At 49.5% G+C, this 8746-nt stretch overlaps 1 protein-coding gene across 5 annotated transcripts in view; it reads right to left on the bottom strand.

Annotated features, from left to right (window-relative positions):
• Positions 1-65: 65 nt before the first annotated feature.
• The window catches only part of lnx1 (ligand of numb-protein X 1), a 30769-nt gene continuing 22088 nt past the window's right edge, over positions 66-8746 (bottom strand). For all 5 annotated transcript variants that reach the window (XM_023823576.2, XM_023823578.2, XM_023823577.2 and 2 more), the window contains 7 exons: positions 8190-8392; positions 6839-7210; positions 5462-5596; positions 3257-3431; positions 2935-3157; positions 1443-1601; positions 66-842 (listed from right to left, as the gene is read on the bottom strand). In XM_023823576.2, the coding sequence (XP_023679344.1) occupies positions 707-842; positions 1443-1601; positions 2935-3157; positions 3257-3431; positions 5462-5596; positions 6839-7210; positions 8190-8392 (1403 nt within the window). In that variant the 3' untranslated portion in view covers positions 66-706. The remainder of the gene's footprint in view (positions 843-1442; positions 1602-2934; positions 3158-3256; positions 3432-5461; positions 5597-6838; positions 7211-8189; positions 8393-8746) is intronic.

Raw genomic sequence — 8746 nt, 5'->3', positions numbered from 1 at the left:
GGCGTGTGAGACTCGGGCCTCTGTTTGCCATCGTTTGATCAGTTCAAACCCCATCTACGCAAATCTCCTTTTAAACAGATTTATTGATTATTTTACCAAAGATACCATCAGATATATTACACTGGCTTGAGAATGTAAAATGACTGGAAGGAGACACTCCTTGACAGCTGGCACGTCCACGGGCAACACAAACAGCACTGGTGACCTCATTCCCTCCCCCTGCAGTATGAAAATTAGTAAGGCCTCCTTAGACATCACGTGGTCTGCAATGAGTCATAAATACAATTATGTCATTGTCTTGTTCTCGTGGTCGTCACGGCGATTCGAAGATGTAACCGCATCAGAAATGGACTTCAGCACGCATCTACTAGACGAAGCGTCGGACGTCTATGTCGTAATTCCAAGGCCATTGACAGATCTGTACGTTCAGACACGGACATGGGAAACTGACAAGTCCAGTCCACTGCATATTCTAAAATATGAGTAATGAATAATTAGCGTAGTTGGCAATGCGTGTCTTGTCCCTGTGATTAATCGCCCTCCCCCTCCCTCTGTCCTGAGAGGGTGGGGCCACTGAATCCAGTGCAGCTCCAGTTGGACAAAGTGAATCTTGTGGGTGGCGTGGCTCTTGTGAACTCCAAGCAAGATTATTGGCTGACTGTCAGGATGCCTGGCTCACTAGCTCTGCCCCCTGTCCTGCCTCTTCTTACAGGAGGCTTCCTGGCCAGGTCACGATAGTCAGTGTAATCCGGCCCCGGAGCTCCTTGAGAAGGCGCACCAGCGCCGCGTGGGTCATACCCCATGTGCTCTTCCCATTCACCTCCAGCAGGATGTCGCCACACCTGTGGGGGACACACAAGCAGTTGGTCACATGACACATGGCCACGCCCTCAATCATGTCACAGAGTACATGGCAAAAGTCATAACAAGGGTCAGCATATCCACAAATGACTCGCACTTCCTTGTACATGCAAACACACTTGTTAACCTTGATGTGAGATGCAGGGCATATACCGAAGCAGGGCCACATAGGGCAGTGGACCCAGCTGAAAGCTGATTGGCCCCCAGAATGCTCCCTCCCTTGTCATTCACCAATTTAAAACATATAATTGGTTAATGATAAGGTTGTCCCCACCAGGGTTGGGGCCATTCTGGAATGCATTGATCAATTCCAGTCCAAATCAGGAAATGGAACTGGAGCTGGGATTGGAAAAAAAAACTACGGGGAACAGAATTGTAGTTGAATTTGAATTTCAGGGAGATTTAAGTTCCAACTCCAGTTCCATTTCCTGATTTGGACTGGAATTTATCAATGCATTCCGGAATGGCCCCAACCCTGGTCCCCACTGTATGAATTAAGACCCCTTTTATGCGATCCACCTTAAAAAAATCCTAGAATCAGGTAGAATTTGGTAGCAAACAGCTAAGTGAATAGTCCGTACCGTATCCTGCCATCATTATAAGCAGGGGTCCCCTCCACGATGGACCTGATAAAGAATGACTGGTTGCAGTTGACCTCGTCATGACCTCCCACGATGCTAAAGCCCAGACTCCCAGAGGTGCTTCTGCGCAGGACAATGTCTTTGCAGCAGTACAGGTTCCTGGAGGTGACAGAAGGCACAGTCAAGCCCTTAGCCTGCAGGGTGAACACTATAGTCATCAGAAATGCTTAGATGTCCAGGGCTGATTAGCCATGAATGGTAGCCTGTCACTGATTGGGCTCTTAAAGAATGAGCTTGTGAAAATGCCTTGTTCTGCGAGGTTAATTGGTCACTAATGCCGGGATACTCATGGGGGATAAACTCATTGAGGAGTTTACTAGTGGAGGGATAATCCCTGGCATTCATCCCCAAGGCTAACCATGCTGGATTCACAGCTTAGTGTTGATGCTTTCGCACAAGAACCAATCAAACAGAGCTTATCCTAAAGCCAAGAACCCAACCGCTTTGCCCTCCAAGGCATCACGTTAGCCCTGATCATGAGTTCGTGGGGATGTTATGTTCTCTTACGTCGTCCCACAATCCTAGGATTGAGGCTAGAATGAATGGGTTGGGTGGAGCTTTTCTGTCACGTTTCGAGTACTGATTGGTTCCTTTCTACTGAGGGGTGGGGTCATAATTATGAGTCAAGACTTTTCCTATGGGCAAAAGATGAAGGTCTTGGCTGTGATTTCTGAGATTTATACACCCACATGACCAGAACCTTAATAGAAACGATCTCCTTGGAGATCCCAGATGTTACACCTTTCTTGTTAGATGCTCTACATCCTTTTTGCAAGCCCAGGCTGGTACACAGCGGCTTTAGGGGTTATGATATTTCTGGCCCATGAGCTTGAGCAGAACCAATTCAGACTGTGATTCCCCCGCTCAGGGGAGAACTGTGTGAACAAGCTGCAGGGTGACCTACAGAGGTGACAGGCTCAAATCTGGCTCGGAGGGTCTTGAGTTCTTCCTGGATGTTCTCCCCCAGGGGGGATACGTAGCCACATCAGAGGCCTGTTCCACAACCCCACCCTGGCATAATAAAGCAGCAAGCCCTGTCGGCAATCGCATGCCCGCTAATCCCACGAAGGGACCAAATCGCAGCACCCAGCAGGACCCATGAGGCGAACTGAGCCCAGATCCCCAGGGGATGAACCAAAAATTAGATCTGAGCTGAGGGGAGTCGGGCGAGCCAGCTGTCCTGGGGAATGAGGAGCGCAGGAGATGTGGCGGGAGGCTCAGGAGGAGGGAGAGAACAAGGGAGTAAATGGAGATGAACATATGAAGAAGGGTAAAAAGGAAAAGAAGGGGGTCAGGCAGGGGCCGTCTGCTCCATGTCGCCTCCTGCAGGATGTCTGAGGTAGGCAAGCTTGTCTCCTGGGACATGAAGCAATGGACTCACTACACCCTTCCTTGACCTCATCCTGGTAACACCACAGGGGCCAAGGCTCACCTAGGCAGCTGTAACCAGGAGACCCACAACGGGGAGTAGTCATCATTTGGGAGCGGGGGTGGCCCGGGGCTGCCCCCAAGGCCCGGGACGGGCACCTCCTTGGGGGGACGCATCTCCAGCACCCGCAGCACTACGGGGGATGAGGTGTTCTTCAGGTTAGCCACAGCCTCGGACCGTGTGACTCCTGTCAGGTCCATGCCGTTGACATTAAGCAGGATATCGCCTGCAGGGGGCGGCATTTAATTGTGAGTCATGTTGCAATTGCATAACACATCTTCACAGTCCAGTCTCACCCTAGTAAGAGATCTCATCAGCTCTTTACCTTTGCGGATCGACCCCTCCTGCCCCACTACACCGTCCTGATCCACGTTGGTGACGTAGATGGGCAGGTCCCACCCACGGCTCGACATGCCCCCTGCCACGGTCATGCCCAGAGAGTCATGTGGTTCCTTGGACAGGGTCACTGTCTTCTCATAGCATGCTGGCTTCTGACACTCCTGCAGGGCAGCGACACAGAGTTGTGCATCTGAGTGATGCAAGATGTGTGTGTGCGGTCACATATATATTACATTCTGGGGACCAAGTGTCCCCACAGTGTGATAAAAATCTGGTATTTTGATGCTGTGGGCATCATTCCTTTGCTCTTCAGAAGGGGAAACTCAATTTCACAAAAATCTCTGAATGCAATCAAAAACTGAGAATTACAAAAGAGTTTTATTTGGTCACTTCTGGTTAAGGTCAGGGCTGGGTGAGGGTTCAGGGTGTCATTGCTGGGATTATGGTTTTGGCCATAGAAGTGATTGGTCCCCACAAAGATATGAATACAAACGTGTGTGTATGGATGCGTGTGTGTGTGTCACTCCCTGGAGGGATGACACTTTGCACAGCTGGGAGGACTGGCCCAGTTTCACATGCCATTAATTCACCCTAAGCAGCTGGGTATGTGTGTACGTGTGTGAATGCTTCTGTTTCTCTGTGTGAACCTGATGCATCACAAACAGCTCTGAGATCCAGTCATTAAGTATCAGAAAATCTATCAGCAGTTTTAATTTATTAATGTTCTTAGTTATTCATGCCCTGTTTTCCTTGTTGGTTTGTTTTAAAAATGGTGGCTCTCCTGGCCGTCTAGCAGTGGCTGGGCTTTGGTCACATGACTGAAAGACCCCTGTGTGAATTCTGCCCTCTCTGGCCAGGGACGTAACCACAGTAGTACAACTGGAGGGGTCTGAGTACACATTTGCCTGCTTAAATTGAATAAATATGCTGGGAACATACAAAGTGGAAAGTCTGTAGGTTCTGGCTCGATTATGATCTGGTGCCAGACTGGTTCTGGGGAGGTCTGAGGCAGGGGGTCCAGCTTAGTGAGGAAGGGGGTGAGAGAATCTACAGAGAAAGACATTCATCGATCTGGGTTTGGGCTGTGCTCTTTAAAAAGAGTCGCTGCCTCTTTCACGGCAGGCATGCTGAGGCAGACGTGACCACCGGTGAGGTGGAGATCATCCAGGGTGAATGAACATGAGCAGGCAGGAGCAAGCAGAGACATGCACACGTGGAAAGACAAACAGACACAATCCAGATAAAGACCAGGCGAAAGGAAGGATCAACTCTCACCTTACAGGTAAGACAAAAGCGACATGACTACCATGTGAGTCAACATCTAAATAAACAACCAGCCCTGTTCAGCTCAAAGCAGGGCTTTCCGTCATCAGACGAGGACCTTCACTTTTTACTTAACCGAACGATAAGGGATCAGCGTCTCGAAATGTGGAGGAGCAAGTAGCAGAGAATGGAAACGTCTCTAAAGTGGTGAGGAGCAGAACGGCACGGTGGCAGGAGCGAGAGTGGCATGAGAAAGCAATCTGGGGACTTTTTAAAGATAAAAGGAGATAATGTGGGCTGGGGACACTAAACGGGGACACCAAGCGGCACCTGGTTTTCTGATAGGGCCCTTCTGCTGAGCTTACAATCAGCCGTTATTATTAGGGCAGCACAGTGGTACCTCACTGCCCCAGCACTGCGGCCTTCAATCCTGCTCCCGGCTGTGTGTGTCTGCAGTTTCCATGGTGATTTAAGGTTAGGTGAGTCTGTGTGTACATCAAGGGTGTCCTGTGCCCTGTGCTTTCTGGGATGGGCTCCAGGCTCACTGTACTAGATAAGCAGTTATGGAAGATGGAGTCTATCTATTTTTAATTATTATTACAGTTTTATCAAGGGTGCCTGCATTTAAAGTTTACCATGTTTGTATATATTTATTATTATATATACTATACAGGGAGCAGTGTGGGGCTCAGTGGGTTAGAACACTGTGCTTGTGATCAGAAGGTCGCAGGTTCAAAACCCTGGAGTGGAAAAGCGATGCCATCATTGGGCCATTTAGCGAGGCCCTTAACCCCCCGATTACTCCATGGATTGACTGACCCTAATTTCTCAAAAATGTGTATGTCACTTTGGATAAAAATCTCTACTAATGTAGTATGTGTGTAAAAGAAATGTGTTCAATTTTTGTGTGCGTCTGCATAAATCTCACCAAAAGGACAGGTTCTCCATCCACAGGCGAGTAGGGTGGGGGTCCATCCATGCTCCACGGGGCCTCCTGCAGGATATCTGGGGTCGGCAAACTCGTCTGCCGGGACACGATGAAGTGGACTTGCTCCTCGCTCGCCTGGGTCAACAGTAAAGAACCAGACTCGACCACAAGCTACCTCTATCAAAACAAACACCCCACAACTATAACCCAAAGTTAGAACCAACTACATACACAACAGATACTCCTGATAATGATAAAATTTTTAATAAAATTCCCTTGGACTTGATTCAGATGAAAGTCTAAACTCTAACTAATACTACATCAGGGTTACAAACAGCTGTGAACCATAATGGACCAGTAAACTCACTTTGTATTTGTGTGGTCCTCGATCCAGGCCAGATGTCTGCATGTTACAACTTGGCTACGAGTCACTAATCCAGTGAATTGTTTGGCTCACAGGTAAATCAGTATTGGAAACATCCTAGTCATCACAAACACTACCAATGTGCTGTGACTGTGACCACGTGTCATTTGTCACTGTATCAATGTCACTAAGGAGCTCAGCTGCAAACTGAAAATACTTTTGTTACTTCAAGGAAACAATTTTATCTATTTATATGTAACGATTGTATGCATGTGTGATATAGAGATACATAGCACAGTATGTCTGTGTGATGTAGAGTCAAAAAATACTGCATACCTCTGAGATGTAGAGTTCCAGAGCATTGCGTACCTGTGAGATGTAGTCACAGAGCACTGCATGTCTGTGTGATGTACGGTCAAAGAATATTGTATACCTGTGAGATGCATAGTCACAGGACGAGGTATGTTTTTGTGATGTAAAGTGAAAGAGTACTGTATACTTGTGAGATGTAGGGTCACAGAGTGCTGCATGTCTGTGTGATGTAGTTGCAGGGTGCGGTCTGGATTGGGGGCCCAATATGATATACTTGCATGTGGCCCAAAATCTCTAGCAGCACTCCTACACACATTGGTGTATCCATAACCCACAGGAGCATCCTCTCAAGCTAATTACCCTGACCAGCTAAACTTCCTTTGACAGTGGCCTAAACCTGCTATACTCTACCTCTAAACCCAACCCTTGAACATCAATGACCAAATTAAACCATCCCTCAAACACATCGACAACCTAGTTAAACCCCAACATACATCAAGCCCGCTCCATAACGCTACAAGGCTGATCATGACCGTAGGTGAATCTTGTAGGTGGCCTCCCAGAGCACCATCTTAGCAAGTTGCTGTAGCAAAGAAGCTAGCTTAGGATGCCACATATATTTTGACCAGTATTGGTCACTAGTACACTGCACCCGTAGTGACGGTGCTGTGATGTAGTCTCTCCCCCGCACTAACGCATACCTGTATGAGCATGGCGGCCTGCTCTGGGGCACCGTAGCGCAGGTCACGCCCATTGATGGCGAGGATACGGTCATGCTCGCGCAGCCGCCCGTCACGCGCTGCCAGTCCGCCCTCCAGCAAGTGCAGGATGTAGACACCATGCGCTTCCGGCCGACGCACCAGCTTGATGCCCAGTTGCTCACTGGGGCAGCTCTTGCACAGTGACACCTGCAGGCTGTCGCCGTGGCCCAGCGGGCTCTCGGGGGGCGGCGGGCTGTTGCGGTAGCGGTGGCGCTGCTCGCGCAGCACAGTGAGGCGCAGCAGTGGCCCTGGCTGACGCAGCATGGCCAGGGCGTAGCAATGTGGCACGTTGCTGATGTCGATGCCGTTCACCTGGGGGGCCGAGGCGACGGGCACAGGCAGTAAGTGTGTGGCAGCCAGGGGGCGCAACACCCGGTTTGCAGTGTGCGGCGCAGTGTGTGTTTGTGTGTGTCTCTGGGTGTGCGGATATCTTCAGGAGTGGGGGACATAAGAGGGGCCATAATTCATACAGTGGAGCCAACCTTATCATTAACTAATGACTTGTTTTGAATCGGTGATTGACAGGGAGGGGCCAATCAGCTTTCAGCTGGGGCCAGTGTTCCCAGTGGCCGAGCCCCGTGGGTAGCATGGTCTTTGTGTCTGTGCCTGATAGTTTGTTGGTATCATGCTGTGTGTGTGTGTGTGTGTGTGTGTATGTGTTAGTGTGTCCCCGCCAGTATCACGCTCACCGTGAGCCTCTTTTAAAAAAGCCCCATCATTTGATTCCTCCCTTCAAAGGTCTGACAGTTCAAAGAAGCTTCCCCTTTGCCGGGACCATTTTCTCAGCCAGATTAAGGCCGGCTGGCCCTTCTGTCTCCACAGAGATATGATACAAAAAAACCACACTTGGTCCCATCTAAAGTGATCTCAGAGAAGAGGTCCTCGCCAGGGAACAGAACATTCCGGGCGCCCGTCCAGAAGAGCCCGAATAAATTTTATTTATCCTTATATCCCAGCTCTATTTGCGAATGTTAGCACTGCCGCTCAGATATACTTGCACATAGGTTTAGCGAAGATGCACAGAATGTACGTTTATGGTTGTATGAGGAGTCGGGGAGGGGAGGAGTGGGCGGGGGTAGTGGGGTTCACCACACCCCTGAAAAGGAGGCACAGAGAGGAAGGTTTAAATCACACATGCTATTTTACTGCGGTCTAGTGTTCCACACCTGTCCAAGTCCAAGTGGGCAATGCCGCAAGCACAGTTTCACACACAGTTTCAGACACACACACATAAACACTCTCAGTCTCTCTCTCTTTCTCTCTCTCTCCTTCTCTGTCACACTGTCCCCACCTTGAGGATGGTGTCCCCTGGGAGCAGCCGGCCGTCCTTGGCAATGACGCCCTCCCGGTAGATGTCCTGGATGAGGATGCGAACCAGTGGAGTCTCGTTGCCCCCCACGATGCTGATGGCCAGCGGCTCTGAGGGATCCGGCCTGTTGATCTTGATGCTGGTGACCTCTCCGTCGGGGATCAGATGGTGAAGCTGGGGCAGCACTGGGGAGGGGAATCAAGAACAGAGGGATGACAGGAACACCGGCCTTTGCGTGGTTTTAACCGCTGCCTTTGAACTCCACTCGTCTCCCACCTGTTCAAATGAAAACCAGCCCTCCTTCCGTAATGGGAGATTAAAGGTGTCTCCCCGCAGACACAGTGAGTATGTATCACCAGAGCGTACAATATGAGGGCACAAAGGCCATCACACACACTCAAACACACACACACACTCACACTCACACACACTTCAGAATCTGGATCAGAATCAGGATAGAATTAGTATCAGAATCACTTATTTCTTGCCAAGTACTTTTACATGCAAGGAATTTACTTTGAGGTGTTCTGCAAAACAAT

Source organism: Paramormyrops kingsleyae, chromosome 1 (assembly GCF_048594095.1).
Source record: "Paramormyrops kingsleyae isolate MSU_618 chromosome 1, PKINGS_0.4, whole genome shotgun sequence".
NCBI classification, from domain to species: domain Eukaryota; kingdom Metazoa; phylum Chordata; class Actinopteri; order Osteoglossiformes; family Mormyridae; genus Paramormyrops; species Paramormyrops kingsleyae.
This window is presented reverse-complemented; position numbering and strand designations above follow the sequence as displayed.